Raw genomic sequence first — 21,014 nt, 5'->3', positions numbered from 1 at the left:
ATCTACTGAGTGTTCGGGACCAGAGAGATATAGGGGTGGAGCTGTAGGGTCGGGACGCAAGTCTGGACTGGGAGGTTGTTGTCCGTTAGCGGGAGGTAGTGGGGGGGGGACATGATATGGTGGAGGCAGGGGATGTAGCAGTAATTCGTCCTCATGGGGGTCTGACTGTACCAAGGGGGTATATTGCATAGGATACTAGCCAGAGGCATTTAGCCGGTGTTCTCTATCTAAACAGGCAATATTTGAAGCCACCTTTTCTTGTTGTAATTCCGCCAATTCTTGTTTCTCTGACTTCCGTACTGCCTCTGGGACCGAGCCTGAGCCCTACTACCCCTTTCTATAACTTCCTTCTTCCATAACCCCAAGGAATCAAACATGGATTGTCTAGATCTGCGCCTATGCAATTGGGCTTTTACTGCCTCTATTTTCCGAGGGTCAAAAGAGCCATATTTTGGCCAGGTATTATCCCTATCCTTCGACGTGTATTTGTTCCATAATGTGCTGTACATTATGGGAGAAATACCGTATTTTATGTACATTTCTTTATTCGGGGTACCCTCCGGTAGGGCTGGTTGACTTTCTTCCAAAACATCTGACTGAGATATACAACAGCATATCCGTACAAATTTACTACACACGGGCATGTTTACAATAGTTTCTACCAAACCTTTTTGTTATTGTCAAAGATCCTGTATTGGACAAAAAGTCCACATTACTCGCTTGCCTTCAATCTTTGCAAAGAGTGAATCAAAAAAAATGTGAACAATAACTAATCAGAACTATAACCAGAACATAAGGGTGTCGCAATTTAGCGACCCTACCAGGATCCTTTGTCGCGTCCTCCAGGTGGTCTCTTACTGCATAAATCGTCCAAATCTATTGAGGTTCCCAGTCAGGACCGGCACCACTTGCGGGGGTCTTCGCGGATGGAGAGAAAGTTGGGTAGTGGCTACGAAGACGAGGGTCTCTCTGTGTAGGTGCACCCTACTACCGTCCGTTCAATCTTCTTCGTTGAGACCCCTCGACCAGGCAGCCGCGTCTCTGATGGGTCTCTGTTCAGGCGCCAATTGTGGATTTGGGGGGCCCCTTAGGGACCACCCTTAGGTGCAGAACCACCCTTCGTTCTCAGGTCCAGAATACAAAGTGAGACCAACACTGGAGCACAGAGAGAAAGGATGTTTATTATAATCTCATGAGAGAGAGAGCATCAGCAGCAGACACACGTAGCTGTCTGAGGAGGCAATCTGAACACAGCAGAGTCCTCATAGTTCTTATACCCTTAATCCTCCCCTTTCCCTTGCGCGCAAGATGAACAAAGAAGACAAAGTCAGAAGATGTGTACGTGAAAAACATATCAGCAGATGTTCCATGTGACGGTTGAATTATCGGCACAGGCATAAGGAGAAGAACGTAGCTTTCTGCAAACTCTAAGAAACTTCCCGTTTTGGGAAGTCACATATGAGTCAGATGACTCGTGAGGCACAGAAAGGGCAAACAGGGGTGAACATTCCTGCACACAAGCTGTTGTATGCAGAGACAAGATGGGGGAAAGAGTACAAAATGGCTGAGCGAGTGTCAAGATAAAGAATACATTTTCCACACATGTCGTAGAAAGTATTGTTAAATATTTCGTACATGGCAAAAAATAGTTTTGAAATAGTTGTATGAAATGAAATGGCAGTAGAAGTACTAAGGGCCTGCTCTTTGTGTAGCCACGTCTCCTGTTCTTTTTAGACGGATTTGTACATTCCACACAAAAACAGTACCTTTTTTTGTCTATAGGGCGCACCAGTTATTCACTAAGAGATCAAGTGATTGGTTTAAAATCACAAGATGTTGAGCTGACGCCGAGATTTGAACCTGAATCCTCAGCTCCAAAGTCGGCAGTGTCAGTTGCTGCATCCTCCTCACAGTATCACAAACCAAGTAAGCACTGATTGTGAGAAAGCTGTAGGGGATGCAGAAAGTAGAGACAAACATAAAAGGATTACACAGACAGAGTGAAACTGAAATACATGGGTGAATCCAACACTTGGCAGCCTCCTAGAAGGACCATTTACTTGCGAAGGAATTCATGACTAGCCATTCATGTAGTGCTTTTAGATTGAGCTTAGGCAGTGCTTACGCTGTCTCTTCTCGATCTGTTGTATTCCACCATAATTTATCACTGGTGTCTGGACGTGGTTGACCGTGTGGTGCTGCTGGTGGACCGCAGGGGCAGGAACTCCAAGCCAAACACTCCTTTGCGGATTGTTCGCCGCCACCGCCATTTCCACTGCTCCAGGAGGCGCACAAAAAACATCCAGGGTTCCCGCAGTGTGGGACGTGCGCTGGTGTGCCCGAGCCAAGGGCGGGCACGTCCACGCCCGTCAGAGCCTGGAAGAGGCTAGGCTGGGCCCCCCCCTAATATCTTGAACCCTCATTTTCGCAGCAGTGGCTAGATCAGGACCCGGACCAGCAGATGGGAAAAAGGAAGTCCATCACAAATGGAGGTGAGCAACCAAACACCTTAGATGCTTTCCTAACTAGAGCCTCTGATGCACTGAATAAGGAAATTCAGATTGCGGAACGTAGACTTTCCATTGGTGAACACATGCCCTCTGACTGCCCAAAGGAGTGTGTCTTTACTGAGCCCCGAGTGCACAGGAGAATGTTCCCTCTCAATCACTTAATGCAGTTTCATCTCGCTCAAAACACACAATTTCCCGCACTGTTACTACAGCTGACTCGCCACCGGCCCATGCTGAGACCCATAAAGAGGAAAAAAGGGGGTGGAAGATCAATCGCCAAGCCACCCTCCCCCCGCTTCTCTAGAAGCCGAGATAGCTCATTCGTCTCTACCGGTTCATATACTTTTTAAAATTGAACAGTCATTCACTCGCATGCTTCAACCCATTTTAAATTGACTATCTAGAATCGAGATTTGCTTAGAATCTCTAATCCCCACTGGAACTGACCCAATTAATTCAGGCAGGGGCGAGGGCAGCGGAGCCTCTCTTACAACCTTTAAAACCTGATTTGCCTGTGGCACTTCAGTGTACTTCTACTAATCTTCGGGACAGCACAGCTTTGGAAAGAGGGTAAGCCAAGAGGTTCCCCACAAGTTTGTTTGCTACGGGGAGGGGGGAACGAACAGCCACTCTGATTCTTCAACCCTAGAAGACCTTCAAACCCTCACTGAACCTTGTAGCAACATACATAGCATACATAGCAACCTTGAGAGCCCCCGTGTAGCTGGGGGCTCACCATTTAGAGAGCCCCCAGCTCCCATATACGAACAATCGTGCCGCCCACCAGAGGCTTTGACCTAGAATCGGCAAATGGGGCTCAAGAAACTTGTGATCGAAGGTTAGGTCTCCCCCCAGCTGCATGCCCTTACGTAATAGTCTGGTGAATGTCCCCACACTGGACCCAACTCAGAAAGAAACCACAGAGCAGCTCATTACAAAGGAATGTCACTGGATCAGCAAACACGGAGGGGGCCGTGTGGAGCCATTACCCTGTATCTTAATGGCTAGAAGGGTGGCCTGGGTGGGGAAATCCACAATATCAAATCAGGGGGATTGTCTGACAGTCAGCCTTATTTCGCACCGTTTGGTTCGGTCATTATTTGGCCGCCTACCTGACCATCCTTCCAAGCATTCTCAAATGTTTGCACTGCCACTTGGCTATTTTTACAAATCGCATAACCCCTCTATTAGGCTTGAAGTCCTTCAGTGTGAGTCTAGTGCCAACTACTATGAGAGCTCTCCTCTCTCGTTGGCTCGACCTTTCACCCCTTTCCCTGTTAACAACCGCTTTAGCGCCCTAACTGATCTGGACGGGTGTGATTTGACCTTCTTTTAATTCTCTTAACTCTGCCCAAACTTTAAGAAAATTGGGCCCTGAATTTTCTATATCTTCCCTGGTTTGCCATATCAAAACACCGAATAAGAACAATTATGTAAAAAGTATCACCTGGAACATCGCTGGCCTAAGATCCAAAGTGTCTAATCCTTACTGGCTAGCAATTGTTGACAATTATGATCTGGTATGTTTCCAGGAAACATGGGATATTGTACCAATCGATTTATATAGCTACCACTCTTTTAACACTCCTGCTCCCCCATCTGTCTCAGGCCGTGCTAGGGGGGATCTTAACTTTGCTAAAAAATACTCAAAAGTTAACAGTCCTATCGTTTTTTAATGACTCCTCTTATTGTCATTTCCTTTTCTTAAAGACCCCGAATGGAGAAAAAAATGTATTAATTAATTTTTATAATAATAATTTTAATAATAATATGAAACAGGTTGTAGATACATTGGAAAGGGATTTTACTACTTTTCTAAATAACCTTAACCAATCTCTAAAAATGTTATGGGTGGGTGACTTTAATGCACACAGTTGCCCTTCCTCAAACAAAATAGGATGTGGCACGCTCAATGAGTCAGGTGAGCCCACTCCGCACTTTGCCCATGATCCTTATGGTGATATCCTGAATAGATTGTTTTTCATCCATGATATGGAAATTATGAATCCCGTAGACCCCAGCTCTGGCATCCTACAAAATACATTTGGCCCGGTTGGCCGGAGTTCTACCCTAGATTACATACTGATAGCCTCGCCCCTCAAAACATTGGTCTCCAACACTGTAATCGTGCCTTTTGGGTTTAGTGATCATGATGCCATAATCAGTGATCTGGAATGGGGGGTAACTCGATTAGAGCAGACAAGGCATGCCAGACCTACGATAGCAAGGAAGAACAGGATTATCTTAAAATGGGAAGTGGCTGACAAAACAAGAATTACTATAGATGTAGTTGGTAAAAGATATAACGACATCATGACCTGCCTGGCAGAGAACCCCGATACAAGACAGATTTCTGAGTCCTTTGACATACTGCTAGAGGCCAAACAAGCCCTAACTAGGGTTGGCTCAACCCCAAATAAATCCGGTCCCAAATGGTTTGACCAGTCATGGACTAAGTCTCTATCTGCCTTACATCAGGGTCTCAAATCCACCCCCAGAGATGCGGAACTAGTAAAGGCATTGCGTTACCGCTATTCAGAGGCAAGGAAGCTGAGAGTGAAAACTCTTAAGGGAGAGACGTGGGAGCAACTGCACCAAGCAGCCCTCTCGAACAATGCGAGGAATTTTCTGGAGAGCTATTAAGGCCCCTTTTCTTAAACCCCCAGAGGAGCCGAGCACAGATTGTCACGTAGATGAGGAAACTTGGATTGCACACATTTTCCCTATTTTTAACCCACCTATGGAGGGATTGGTTAACCAGCAGGCATCTAGTACCCTTACAACCAAGTCCCCCCTGTTTTTTAACCTGCATAAAATTAAGGAGGCCCTTTCCCAGTGTTCGACTAACAGAGCCCCCGGCCCGGATGGCACTCTAATTGATTTCTTTATGGAGCAGCCAGATCTTTGGGGTCCAGTTCTGACCAATGTTTTAATACAATCGCAACCGTGGGCCCTCCGAACTCGTGGAAGAGGTCAATTATTATCCCAATCCACAAGAAAGGAAATAAATCTGAGCTCATAAATTATAGGCCCATATCCCTACTGGACAGCACTGCTAAGCTGATTGGCCGCATCCTATTAAACATGTTAGAGGAATGGGCCACCAATAAAAATGTTTTGATCCCAGTGCAGTACAGGTTCAAAAAGGGGATTAGAACTCAGGATCAATGTCTTAATTTAAGTTTACTAATGGCCAAGTATACACAAGCAAAGCAGGGTATATATCTGGCATTTATGGATTTGTCAGCAGCATTCGACTGCTTCACTCATCACCACCTGTGGAATATAATGGCAGAAATGGGCATTGAGGTGGCAATAACTAATTTTATCAGACAGCTTTACTCTTCAGCCTCGGCAAGTGTTTGTTATGGGAAACAGGGTGAGCACTCTAGGTTACTCCCAATTAATAGGGGAGTTCACCAGGGATGTATACTCGCCCCATTCCTTTTTTCAATCTATATGAATGGGGTGGAATCACCCCTGCTGAGCTCCACACAGGATTTTCCGATTATTAACAAATTGCGAACCCCAATTCTGCTTTACGCAGATGACGCAGTGCTAATTGCCCGCACTGGTCAAGCCCTGCAGCAGCTATTGGTAACCTATGTCAAATACATGAGCAGCCTAGATCTGAAGACCAATGAGGCAAAAACCTTTGTCCTAATATCTGGGACTAAACAAAAGAGGGTCCTAAATTTGAATATAGCCGGGCGCAGAATAGCACATACAGACACCTTCTCCTATCTTGGAATACCTTTCGATAGACAATTAACCTGGTCTCACGTGATCACTAACAGGGGACTAGCGCTCGAGAAGAGTATTATTGCTGTAAATTCTTTTATTAAGAAATTGGGTGCTAAGCCCCCTAACATGGTCAAAAAGGTCTACTCCACCAAATCGAAACCAGTAGCAACCCATGGGGCCGGGATTTGGGGAATCGCAAACCTCCATATCCTCCAGACCATCAAGGACTCTTTTTGGAAAAGACTTGTTGGTCTCCCTCCCAGCTGTTCTAACTTTATTTGCCATGCAGAACTAAATATTCCTTATGTTGCTGATACCATTAGGTTGGCACCAACACTTTTATGGCACTCGATCTGGAGGAGAGAATCTGTGAATATTACCCAGAGGCTGATAGAAGGCTGCCTCTCCCTTGACCATGTCCACAGGAGTCCGTGGCTAACATACATTAAGGTTAGCCTCTTCTCTCTTGGTTTAGGACATTTGTTCGCATCACCATCAAATTGCACTTTAGTCTCAAAAAAGAAATTAAGACATTATATTCCAACAAAAAAGCAGCTGAGCATCTTAAGATGAACAGTACAAAGGTGTCTATAAAACTATACCTGGAAGGCCCAATAGACCGGGAAGGCGTAACCTCTTATTTATCTTTTGTGACCAATTTACGCCATAGATTTATATTAGTGAGGTTCAGAGTGAATTTAATCCCCTGCATGTTTTCTTTTCCAGCTGGAATATATTCTATCTCTGACCTCCCCCCTTGTCCGTGCAATGGAATTTCACTTCAGTGAAATTTGCATATTCTTTTCTTTTGTAGATTTTACAAAGATCACTGCAGTAGATTTATTCGTCCTCTTATGTGAAAATACTGTTTTAGCCAATGTCGTCCCGGGATGCATTTCTTACAATCATTGGCTAACCAATTAGTGTGTTATTTTGTGGCCTCATTTTTACTCCTTTGGTGGAAGACCGGACGATTGTGCAATCCTATATTTTGAACTGTGTTTTTTAATTTGATTGTAAACAGTTTTTATAATGTGTATTTTGTACTTTTATGGTCTTAATTTTTAAGCATCGAATAAAGTGATTTGAATGGCTGACTGACCGGAGGTCAGTTTAATATTGCAGAACAGTGTGCTAGAACAAGCTTAAGAGTGAACACACCTGCAGCTGCCTCCCTCTGAGACAGCCCTTCTGATGTACGACCTCAAAGCAGGCGCGGGCTGCATAAGACCCTAAAATACTGTCATACTATCTACAACAGGAGAAAAATGGAAATATTGCTACAGGGATCTGAAGGATAGATGTTTCTTGACTGCACTTCAATCTTTGCAGATTAGCACATTTTTGTTCTTCTCAGTGTAGTGTAGGTAAGTACTACATCATCAAAGCCAACCTGGAGATGACGGATGTACATCCTTGCAGATCTGGGGCATTTATATTGTATTCATGTCGGAAAGGATAATAGGAAGTGCAGCTCCGGTAATGCACGTTTTCCCACAGCTGACACTTGTGCACACTCCTGGTGCTAATAGGAAACAGGCATCTGGTTATCAGTCTATATACAATATTAATAACAAGCACTATCAAAGCCAATTGGTTTGGCGTTGTCCACCAACAATTCTGCTTTACATATGCTTGTTTTTTAGGTCTTGCGTGGCATTGCAGGGCAGATCCCTGTCCGCCTCCGCAAGAGATTTTGTAAGAGAGGACTTTCAGAAGAGGACTTTAAGCCCCACCCTGCATTTCCATTGGCTGGCGTCACCGTTTATGCTAAACGGTGGCCTGCCATTGGAAATGAGGGTTTTCTGTGGACGCCTTTTCTCTCCGAGCCGGACTGGCTCGCCTGGTTTGCGTCTATCGTGAAGACATTTCTTATCAGCTTGTTTATTTAACAAGCTGATAACAGATGTCTTCATGAAAGAGATATTGGCTAAAAGCAAAAACACATTTTGGGGGTTTCAAAAAGCACACCTACCACCATTTACCAATACTTACCATGTGTGGTAGAGCCACGCATGCTAAATGTTGGTGGTAACATTGCATGGTAAAGGCACCGTTGTAAAGGGTGTTTCCCAATCACATATAATGCTGCCAACTCATGAATGATTGGGCCCCAGACTCATGGGCTTCTAAAGGCACTGAATTGTCTCACAATGTGTCACAATGTGAGTGAGGTAGGGCCCCATGTCTTTTCATGACTATGCTTATAATGCAAAAACATAGCATAGCATAACAAAACAAAACATAGCATAGCATAATAAAACACAACAAAACATAGCATAGCAAAACATAGCATAGCTTAGCATAAGAAAACAAAACATAGCATAACAAAGCATAGCATAACAAAACACAACGAAACATAGCATAACAAAACATAGCATAGCATAACAAAACATAGCATAGCATAGCAAAGTATAGCAAAACAAAACATAGCATAACAAAACATAGCATAGCATAACAAAACACAAGAAAACATAGCATAGCATAACAAAACATAGCATAGCATAACAAAACACAACAAAACATAGCATAGCATAACAAAACATAGCATAACAAAACAAAGCATAGCATAACAAAACAAAATATAGCATAGCATAACAAAACATAGCATAGCATAACAAAACACAACAAAACATAGCATAAAAATACATAGCATAGCATAACAAAGCATAGCATACCAAAACACAACAAAACATAGCATGACAAAACATAGCATAGCATAACAAAATAAAACATAGCATAGCAAAACACAACAAAACATAGCATAGCATAGCATAACAAAACACAGCATAGCATAGCATAACAAAACACAACAAAACATAGCATAACAAAACATAGCATAGCAAAACATAGCATAGCATAACAAAACAAAACATAGCCTAGCATAACAAAACACAACAAAACATAGCATTGCATAGCATAACATTGCGTAGCATAACATAACATAACAAAACATAGCATTAAGTTTGATAAACCCATACTATCGGGCTAGCTAGCTTTAAAGGGCAGTGACTGTAAGCAACTCCGTCAATCCAGAAGCAGTCACTCAGTCACCTTTGCTCTTGTATTGCAGTGGCTTCGTTTAATAAACAGTGCCCATATTTATACTGTTAGCACTTTACTTGTGCAAATTTCAGGGCGCACAAAACTTTGATGAATCGAAATTCACAACTGAGGCCTTTAAGTTCACGCTATATAAAAGCCCAAGGATAAATAAAAAACATTGCTATTTACAATGTGAATAGCTCCAACAAATATAAGACCTATTGCAAAGTACAAAACATTGCCATTTACAATGCCAATAGCTCCAGCTCCAACAAATGTGAGACCTATTGCATTTGCAATGCTTGTTCTTTTTTGTCATGATTTTTGCAAAATGTTATTGCTGGAGACACTGCTGGGCCCTTATCAATCTAAAAAAATAAATATATTGGCTAAAAGCAAAAAAATATTTTTTGGGCTTCAAAAAGCACACCTACCAGCATTTACCATTACTTACCATGTGTGGTAGAGGCACGCATGCTAAATGTTGGTGGTAACATTGCATGGTAAAGGCACCATTGTAAAGGGTGTTTCCCCCTCACATATAATGCTGCCAACTCATGAATGATTGGGCCCCAGACTCAGGAGCTTCTAAAGGCACTGACTTGTCTCACAATGTGAGTGAGGTAGGGCCCCATATCTTTTCATGGCTATGCTTACAATGCAAAATGAAAAACACGCAATTGATTTATTGGCAAAATAATGCAATGATTCTTAGATGAGCATAACTGAACTTAGCTTGTGTTTAAAGGATCCCTCAAGAAAACAAATCAGCCAAGGTACCTTTAGCGGATATGGCGTAATGGTCAAGTCATGAACTCAGCCATTACTAACAAATCATTTTTGAAGAGTATATAAAAATATTCAGGTGGGAGTTTCGTTGACCAAGCACTTGATCGTTACCCCTGGGCACTGGTTGGCCACCCATACCTCACTTCTTTTATTCCAGTATTGGGCCAAACATTTCTTTGCACAGCTTGTGGGTGACAATGGTTACCTTTTTAAAGCTTTCTTGTTATTTTTTTCTTACATCTCACTTCTCACACTTATAAGGATGCTTTAAGTCATAGACCGATCGGAACCAGTCCCCACTCCCCAAGTTCTTCATGTGCAGGAATGTCCCAGATGTGCAGAACTCGAATGTCGGGGCACACCATGTCAGTTGTGAGTAGCGCATCTGTGCTTTGCATTCTGGTACTTGCAGTCCTGGGTCAGCCACTCACATCTGGCAAGAGACCATCTGGCTGGTCCCCGCCAATGCGAACAATGTTTTTTCAATAAAAGGGATTTGCAAACGAATAGGTTTTTGTTTTCTTTATTTAAGGTAGCCCGACTCATACATGCACTCAACGCACTCTGTATTCAAACTTCAGGTCATAGAAGTGCAGCAATAGGGGCTGACTCAGCCTTTCATCTTTCTGTGGAGAAATTACTTATTCTAATCATTTTATAATTCCTGCTTCAGGGATCAACTGGGATTTGCGGGCCAGCTTTCATTAAGAAATGCCAGGGCACTCACCTTAAATAAAATTGTGCGCTAGGTGTACGCAAATGCGAAATGTGAAAATGACGAACGCAATACAGTTGAATACATTTCAAGATGTGGATATTTTTACACATGTGGATCTGAAGTCCCAAATAGCCATTCAGAATTCAGGATATTCAAACACAATTGAGACAATCGGAAATAAGCAATGGAAGTGGTCATTCAGAATTCAAACGTTTGTCTTTGGCTCTTCCAATTGGTCCGCTGGAATTTACACGTTTTGATCACATATTCAAATTGTCGATTGGAATGGCAACATTTGGAGTTTGACATTTCTAGTGGCTGGTTGGCATGCATATAATCGGGTTTAGATGTTTGACTTATTTTATATTTCTTATTTATGCAGTGTCCTTAACAGCAGAAGTGGCCAAGCGCATTTTACACAAGCACCTAGTACATTACACAAGGTCAGATCTTGCTTATCTTTTGCATGTATTAATTTATTTACTTATGCTGGAAAGTGACTGTAAATCTTGTTTCTTTTTGCTTGAGCAGACCACAGAGGACTTATGTTTTTGTTTTCTCCAGCTTCATCCTCCATCGCCTCATTCCCACATGCCCCATCAACTCCAGCCAAATCGTCCTCACAATGCCGCAAACTTAATGTAAAAAAAAAAAAAACATATACAAGCAGCACTTGCTAAACACATACACTACTGCAGTCCAAAGACCAAAAATCACAACTACCTCTTGCAAAGGCAAGACCTATTGGCTTTGCCAATGCTTGCAAAAGGATGCCATGCTCACTGTATTAGTTTAACATACTCTCTTTGGTGCCACATTATTTCTCTTGTAAAAAACATTTTTGTTTTAAATGCTGCCAAAGTCAATACGTGGTTGATTTTTTATATATTTATTTGACGACAGAGTGCTCTCAAACTCGGCTGAACCATCAGGTACCTTCAACTGATCTTCATGCAAGCCCCCAGTTTATCATACAGTAAAGTGTAACTAAAATTAGATTTTTTTAAATAGAATTAAAGTAAGCTTCTGGGGGCACATGGCTAACACCAGCAGAAAGGCTGGATGCAGGTAAAGGAGTGCAACAAGAGAAAATGGTGGAAGAAGCCCAACAAAAGCAGTCGTCTAACTAGAATGGGGGTGCAGCGCTCCATGAAGCCCGCTAAGTAAGGGGTGTGTTGGGGCGATAGGCACTCTGCTAGTTGGGGATGTGGGTAGTTTCAAACCTACGTGGCAGGGTAGAAGGGAGGGGGGTCGACTACTAGTGCAGAATGCTATTTTCAGTCTTACTGTAATTTTCTTATGTCAAAGTGGGAGGGGGGAGGATTTGAGGGCGGATTTTTGGTCATGCAGAAAACGTTATTACATGCTTTGGGTGTGCCACATGTTGCAAGGGCGAGACACCGCCCTGTTTTTTTAAAGCGATTATGCAGTGGGATAAAAGTCTAAAGCTTATCAGTTGGAACATTAATGGGATTGGGGACAAGGTGAAAAGAAGCATAGTGCTCCAATACATAAAGCGTCATTCCCCAGATGTTGCATTGCTCCAAGAGACACATCTAATTGGCAACTCCGGTAAGGCTCTAAACAGGTGGGGCTACACAATGGTGGCACACGCTGGCTTCACCTCCGGTTCACGCGGGTAAGCCATCCTACTTGGACGTACATTCCCGCTAAGCATCAAACACACATGGACAGATCCACTGGGGCACTTCGCGGGGGTCTCAGGGCAATGAGAAGGGCAAACCCTTACGCTGCTAGCGGTATATATCCCACCAGGTCTTCAGACTCAATCATATAAAGACCTTGGGACGCTCTTACTCTCCCTTCCTGAAGGACAACTCATACTGGGTGAGGACTTCAATGCGGTTGTGTCGGGGTTTCTCGACCGCCACCCGCCCGAGACATTAATGCTGGGCACAACTGGCTTTTCAACTTCATTGAGGCCTTCGGCCTCACAGACCTCTGGAGAATGAGCCATCCAGACATCCAACAGTACACTTTCTTCTCAGGGTCCCATCACACATTCTCTAGTATAGACTATATTCTTATGCTCGTACAACAAAACACTATTACACAAGAAATCAGACACCTGGCAAGGGGTATCTCTGATCACTCTCCCCTATGGGCGCATCTCACTATAGGTAAAAAAGGGTAGGTTGCGTAGCGCCCATCAACCCATGGTATTTCCACAATCCGGAAATTAAAGCTTCACTCACCCAGGACATTGACCACTATTTTCAAGAAAATTAAGGCACAGTACACTCCCCTTCTACCCTATGGTAAGCTTTAAAAACAGTGATTAGGGGCCACGCCCTCTCAGCCATAGCTGGACTGCGTAAGGAAAACACTAAGCAGATGGTCGCATGTGAACGCGACCTCCTTTGCCTCGAGGAGGCAGCGAAAGATGGCAAAGACTAAGCCGCTCTCCATAGAATGCAGCTCAAGGAAGCCGAGTACAGAGCGCTAGCAACGGATGCTGCCAAAACCTTGGCGAGAGACAAGGACGGACTCCTATACGACCAAGGAGACAAAGCATGCAAACTGATTGCCTGGTTGGATAAAAAAGAAAGGGCAAACAGGCTGGTCCCAGAGCTTAAGAGTAGTTCAGGTGCTGTGCTACCAGAACCCCACGACATAGTACGCGAGTCACTTCGCGCCCGTGTACCGGAGTGGCTCGGCACTCCTGGAAGAAGACTCCACAGCACTACTAGCAGACATCCCCTTACCTGTCCTTTCTGACTCTGAAACAGAGGCATTGGAGAGTCCATTTACAAACGACGAGATAGCCACAGCGATCAGAGTGTTATGACCAGGAAAAGCCTTGGGCCCTAATGGTCTGCCCATTGAACTATATAAACTTAAACCTGACAAACTGGCCCCCTATTTAAAGAGCATGTTTGAAGATAGTAAAGAGCTAGGCAACCTCCAACGAGACCAACGTATCGCCACACTGGTGGCTATACCCAATGCAGGGAAACCAAAACATGAATGTACTTCATATAGACCCATTTCCTTATTGAACGCTGAGCCCAAAATCCTTGCGAAGCTACTGGCAATCCGGCTACGGCAAGTAATAGACAAATTAGTTCACCCCGACCAATCGGGCTTTATGCCACACCGAAACACCGCACTTAATCTTAGAAGGCATCACTGTGTATTGGGGTGACACACCACCATCCAAGAGGACGCCATTGTGGTTTCACTGGACGCAACAATGGCGTTCGACACCCTTGAATGGGCATATCTAATGGCAGTCCTGCGAAAGCTGGGCTTCACGCCCAATTTTATCGGATGGGTGCGGCTCCTTTATACTGAACCACTGGCACAGGTGGTGGTAAACAATAAAATTCAACCGTTTTTGCCCTCGAAAGAGGGACTCGCCAGGGTTGTCCTCTCTCGCCACTACTTTTTGCACTGTCCCTTGAGCCACTGGCAGCCTGGATACGGAGAGTTCCTTCCATTAGGGGATTTAGGTGGGCAGCAGAATGGGAGGATCGAATCTCATTATACGCAGATGACATCCTCTTATATCTGACCTCCCCTCGGAAATCACTGAGGGTGGTCCTTGACATCTTCACAAGTTTCTGAAAAAACTCTGGCTATAGAATTAACTGGAGCAAATCGCTGCTATACGTACTACACGGCGACCTCCCCACAGTCCCAAATGACTGCCCAATTCAAACGGTAATGGATGGATTCAAATACTTAGGTATTTGCATTTCCACAGATGCCAAGATCCGCTATGAACGGAACCTCCTTCCACCTTTACAGAGGTTCAAGCGGGACACTGATGCCTGGAAAACACTTCCACTCTTGTTATTGGGACAAGCAGCCCTCTTTAAAATGATGGCAGTGCCTCGTTTCCTCTATGACCTCCAGAATTTCCCGGACCCAGTTCCACAAAATATTTTCAAGGACGTCGAATCCACTCAGAGAGAACTACTCTGGGACGGTAAACCACGTATATTGCTTCAAAAATTAACACTCGGCTGGTATGATGGAGGCATAGCACTCCCTGATATTAAAAAATATTACTGGGCAGCACACCTCTCAGCCATAAACCAGTGCATTTATCGTGGGGGTGATGACCACGGGTACAAGATGGACAGGTGGGTACTCCCGGATGGTAGCTTCACAAGGGCACTATATTCCAGACCCAACAAATTTTCCCTGACAGGACCCACACAGCTCTCAGTGCAAATCTGGCACACGGTAAACCGCACTCTAGGGTGGAGGAAAAAACTCACACTTGCCACCCCACTATTGGACTTTGAATCCTTGGGCACACTGGGTCGCACTAAGGGGTTTGACAAATGGGACCTAATCGGACTCTGACGAATTGGTGACCTCTGGGGCAAAACAGAATGATCACATTTGCTTCACTACAGCAGACACACGAGTTAGCCGCATCAGAATACTTCAGATGCATGCAGGTTAGGCATTCCCTTCAGGCTAACATCCCGGCTGGGTCCCATCTACCGGAGTCCTCCCCACTAGAGGACAGACTTCTGGACGGGCACCTATCGGAAAAAGCTATCTCCCAGACATACAAGAAGTTAATACGCAATACCCCAGATCCTCTTACAGCATTGAGGGAGAAGTGGGGGTGGGTCGGCCTGGAATTAGACGACGAGGAATGGCAGGAAGCGCTCTCCTCGCCGAAAGAGGTTGCCATCTCAGCAAAACTTAAGTTGGTCCAATTAAAGATCCTGCATCGTGTGTATCTTTCTGAACGAATGGAACCTCAGTAAAAGTTAAAACGTTGCTGTGGCATTAGCAGTAAAAACTCATGAAGAGGTGCATGATAATGTTGTACCCCCACATCGATCAGAAAGAGGGCCTGATGAGGGACTGGTTTGACATATCAGGTTTTGGAATGCTAAATGGTAGGGGCCAGATAATGTGTACCAGCTAAGAATGGTAATTCCACAGCAGACACCTGGAGGCCGGCTACCAGGAACTAACACAGGTGCTGAATTAAGCCTAATATCTGGAACTGTAGGTACCCTAAAGACAGAACTCAAAGAGATTTCAACTTCACCTTATCACTGATTATGGATTAAAGCCAAGTTTGCAACAAAAAAAAAATCATGAAATTGAGATTCCTTTACCTTATCTGAGAGGATACCATGTGCTTCTTTACTGTAAATACCTTAGGCCATTTGAACTCCAAGAAGCGATGCCCAACATCATTTTCTCAAACAATGCGTGATGGGTTTCTGGCCATGTGGCACAAATGCCTGGGTTACACTTATTGTCTCTCTTCACACATAATCATCCGCATAGACACGAAACAATCTGACCTTCTCTGAATCTGACCAGCCCATTACAGCAACACAGGCCGTACTCTGGAGTGAGTGTGAAATGAGAGATGGGATGATGGCATTGGCAGGAGTGTAACATAAGCCACTGTGGTGTTTCGGGGCACACACCCTATGTCAAAGAAGGGACTCTTCAGCTGTGAGGCCACACTGTCAGTGACTGCCTATTACAAACTATATCAAGATTAGATTGCAGCACCAGCTCAGCTCAGCCGAGAGAAGAAAGTGAAGTGCTGAGGATTACACCCAGGCCTCAAAGGCGGACAAGACCCCAGGATTCTTTCAACACATCAATCTAATCAGATGATTCATATTTGATCAAACAAGGAAACATATGCCAACATGAACTTTTAAAATGCAACGGAAGATCCCGGAACTCAGGCTGGGACTGGCACGGAGATCTGTTAGTCCCTGGAAACTAACAAGGAGCTGTATACATGTTCTTGAATCTGCTGTATATCCTATAAAGCTCTACTAAGCTTTCTAACGTCATGTTAAAATCCATGGCATCTACAACTGTAATAGGATCCTCTTCAACCCCATCTTGAGGGTGGTTGAAGTTGAAGATATATGTATCCAGACAGTTACATAGTTATCATTAAATCAGTACAGGCAGGCGTCACTCGGCTTAGAGGTGTAATGAGTCCTCTGGCACCCTGATTAGTACAGCCCTTCATTACCTAAATGGGAGACTCGTTTTCGTTGATTCCATTAGGGTCTGTGACACCTTTGCAACCTGCATTGCAAACAGATTCTGCAACCAAGAGCTATCAGAACAGCCAGGTCATTCCAGAGGCAGCAAGTTAAGGGTTGTAAGAATACCTCTCCAATGCATAAAACGTAATACAATAAAAAAGATGGCACAAAAAGAAGTGTATTTTTTCAATTCTTTTCTACAACATAAACAACTACATTGCTTTAGTTGAATTACAGGTGAAGAAATATATTTTCCAACATCTTCAATCAAATGAGCGAATACTGCCCCCAGCTTGGATCTCTCACTCGTCGACCTCCTACTAGTTCTTTCCTCCCTTCATGCCCTGCCCAACTAAATGTTAAACCTTCGTCTAATGCCGTCAATGTTTGTCAAGGATGGAGCTCTGGACACCGCGTGATTGAATTTCTGCAGCACGCGGTCCGCTCGCGGCCTGGGCGTGGCTTCCGCAGGAGGGTGGAGAGAATCCAAGATGGCGCCTTTTGTTTACATTCTGTCTCTAGGGCAACGAAGGAAGCGCAAGCTCTGCATGCAGTAAGCCCTCCGTCCGGCGTCTAGCCGCACATACGGGGACCCATGGACACCTGCACCCCCTCCACGGGGTCACGGGGGGTTCAAGACATGCCCCCCTACCGGCGCCTCCCTCCAGACCTGGACTCCGGGGGCATCGCTCGGTTGTACCGGGAGCTGCTGCAGCCGCTCACCCTGCTGCCCTCGCCGGATCCCAGGAGACGTGAACCTCGGAAGGAAACCCCAGTGCTCCTCCGCGGGGGCTTCCAAGAGCGCCCAGCATCCCCTGCCACCCCGGAGGCGGTCTCCACGGACTCCCCCGCTCCTCTGACCCGGGAGGCGGAGGGCTCCGCGCCCCTGTCCGCGCTGCCCCAGCTGCTGGAGGCCCGCATGCGCCGCCTGCCCTGCCTCGGGCTCCCCGCCTCCGTGAAGTCCGTGCTGCAGGAGCTGGTGCTGGAGGAGGTGCGGGCCCTGTGCCGGGAGCCGCGGCTCTGGGCCCCGGAGCCCTCCTTGGTACCGGAGGAGCAGCAGGAGCTGCGGAGGCGCACGGTGGCGCACGCCGCCCTGGTGGCCGAGGGGCTCCTGCAGCACTACCTGCACCTCTTGCGCGCTGCGGGGCCCGGGGGGCTCCTCACTCCGCCTGCCGCCCTCACCCGCCTACGGGCACAACTCATGCTGCACTGTGCCCAGCTCCTCCACCCCCAGAGCGTCCGGGTCTGCCTGCTGCGGGACATGAGGGAGCTGAAGGAAGCGCATGTGTTGGCAGAGAGGGATGGCACAACACCCTCCAGAGTGGCCACAGGAGCTAGCACTAAGACACTGTCAGGGACCCGACCTGCCACTAACCCTGGTGGTGCCACAGGCACCCCCAGGACACTCACTGGAGGTGCGGCAAGGGCCACCAGGGCCAGCTCTGGAGGTGAGACACAAAAGGTGGAACATCGCTCCAAGTGCTTTGGAGGTGGCACAAGTGATGCTCAGGTCTCAAGTATCAGGTGTGCCTTTGACAGACAACCAAGAGAAGTCCATCCTATTAGTCCTGGAGTAGCATCAATGTCCGAAAGAAAACGTGCCTTCCCTTCGCATGAAATGTATGGCACAAACACTCGAAGGGCAGCAGAACATCAGGAAATACCCACTCATCACATACAACAATCGCATTTTGGACAACGACCCATACTCGAGCAAGAAGACACAAATTACCCTCACGAGTATCGTCCCCTAACCTGCAAAACGTTCACAGGCTGCCTTTCCACCCTGACCATGGCCTACTTTGTTAAACTCAGCAGGCCCCATATGGAGAGACCCAGGCCGCAGAGGGTGGAGGACTTGAGGGAGATTCACAGCATACCACCACTGGACTTGAGCAAAGTCTATCATTTGCTGAGGTGTCCTCAGAAGCGGGAGGATTCCTGTGGTAGCATGCCTTGCCAAGCTGTAAGGACACCGTGTCCAGTTCTGTGTTCCAAAGGCCCCAAATCTGCTCAACAAACCAGAGCTTCTCGGGTGGCAAATCTGAACAGATGTCAATCGTTGCCAAACCTGAGAATGGGAGAACTGTTGGCAGAGGAGCTGGGCATCCATATGAAGAGATTTATTTCTCAGGCTTCTCTCCTTCCACCCAGTAGTACCACCCCAGACGTTGAGGTATCTGCTGCAGATGACCTGAGGAAGCTAATGGAGCCTTCAAAGGAACAAACGTTGCCTAGCGGAGAAGACCTGGGTGACGACGCAGAACTTCCACCTTTAATCAGAGCCTTGAACCACAGCAAGGTGAACACGTCTAAACTTATGAACATGCAAGAAAGAATAAAGGTCTTAACTGAAAAAGAGGAAGTCAAACTTCGTGAGGATACAGTTCTTTCTGGAGAACAGGCTTGTCCTCAGTCTGATGCAGTATACTTGCACATTCCCAACAAACCTACACTGAAAACTGCTGATGTGCAAATCTCAAACCGAATCTTTCTGGATGTAAGCGATATTAAAAAATACCCCCCAATCTACAACGAGTTTCTGGGGGAGATTGAACCAGCTACCGTTAACAGATTGGACAAAAGCCTCTCTAAAGGAGAGGATGTTCGAGATGTCTATTCTGAGCTCAAGAATAGCATTCCCACAGACCACTTGCAGTTCGATCAGGATCCTTGCATCGAGCCCTACGCTGTAAATGTTGATTTATCAAAATATATGACGTCGTCAACCCTGACCAGAAGAAGAGAAGAGCGTGTAATTAACCCAGAGCTCACAAATCTAATCCAGCATGATCAGTTCAGTACAGGCCCTGAAACCAGTGATCAGCAAGAGAAGCCCACTTCCCAGGACCATAGACGTTCCCAGACACAGTCATCATGGGTTAAACAGTGGAAGGAAACTCTCAATCTTGACGACTATCTAAAGTATGTCTCCTCACAGGACACTGACTATCTAGGGGTGGTTTTCCATTTATACAACAGTGATGACAGTGAAGACGAAGATCAAGCTGCAATCGACGCCGCAACTAAACAACTAGAAGAAAAGAAAAAAGAAAAGGCAAAGTTGTTAGCACAAATTTTGTCTATGAAAGAGCAACGCTTTCCTGGGATGTGGAACCCAAACTCCATCATGCTTGGAGGCCTTGGCGGAATCGGTGGCTTTGGAGCTGTGGAACCTGGGATGGAGGAGGAAGAGGCGAGAACCGCAGCTGAACTGGAAGCGATACAGTCCAGATTGGAAGCAATATGGAAGAGTCTTCATGTCCCGGAGGGTGAGAGACTTGACATGGCAATCAAGTACAGCTCCCGTGAATACCAAGCTCTTATCCCCAAGGCAGTCGACGCTTGGGAAAAGGCAACAGAGGTTATTCTGCAGCGAGAACGGCTTATGGAGAAGCTCGAGAGGTTTGAGCAAACTGCTTCTGACCCCAACCGCTTCTTTCAAAAGGGATATGAAGGCAGTTTTGTGGCAAGGCAGAAGGAGGCGAAAGAAAGAAAGGCCTTGCATTTTCAAATTTCAAAAACTGAAGTGGAACTCTTAAAAATGTTGCAGAAAATAAAGAGAACGTACAAAGACACAGTGACTTTTAAGGGTCGTCCATACCTTGAGAAGATGCAGTGGGACAAGACGGAAATGCTGTATTGGATACATCAAGAACGGCGTAAGATCTCAATGGGCATAGATCCGAAGAGGGAGAACCTGTGTGCAATGCTCCCACCTCTACATGCTCCACTTTAAGAACTATTGTATAATTATAATAGATTGTTGAAAATTCCCCTCTGCTGTTTTTCAGATTGTGCTCACCAATTGAACGTTGTAAGTTGAAAGACTGAAGGCATAGCATTGAATAAAGACATTTATTTACGGTGGGAGACAATGACAAGGAATTGGCAGTCTTCTAATGCTGGCCACACAGCTCAACAGGATGTCTGTCGCGGCCTCTGCCCAGTTGTAACTGGTATACAGTTTAGTATATAAATAGATCTGTTGAGTTAATTCATAGCCTTTATTATTCCTTAACCAGCAGATGGTTTCTCCAAGATGGCATGTGCAGTAAGCTTCCAAAGAAACTGATAGCATTCGGGAAGGCTGTTCGGTTGGCATGTGCTACATGCCATACGACATCAGTCAATACTTTAAGTTTTTGGAGGAAATGTATGATTTATTTTGAAAGCGCCATGAAAAAGGGT

General features: G+C 45.5%; 2 protein-coding genes across 3 annotated transcripts in view; one reads left to right on the top strand and one right to left on the bottom strand.

Moving 5' to 3' along the window:
• Positions 1-21,014, bottom strand: part of CD4 (CD4 molecule) — a 126,427-nt gene that overhangs the window by 56,936 nt on the left and 48,477 nt on the right. The window lies entirely within an intron of this gene.
• CCDC87 (coiled-coil domain containing 87) lies at positions 17,308-20,711 on the top strand. The gene has a single exon (XM_085619837.1). The coding sequence runs from the start codon at positions 17,419-17,421 to the stop codon at positions 20,560-20,562; it is 3,144 nt and encodes a 1,047-aa protein (XP_085475963.1). The 5' UTR covers positions 17,308-17,418; the 3' UTR covers positions 20,563-20,711.

This window comes from Triturus cristatus, chromosome 7 (genome assembly GCF_964204655.1).
Source record: "Triturus cristatus chromosome 7, aTriCri1.1, whole genome shotgun sequence".
Lineage (NCBI taxonomy): Eukaryota > Metazoa > Chordata > Amphibia > Caudata > Salamandridae > Triturus > Triturus cristatus.
The sequence above is the reverse complement of the archived record's forward strand: the minus strand, read 5'-3'. Positions and strand labels throughout refer to the sequence as shown.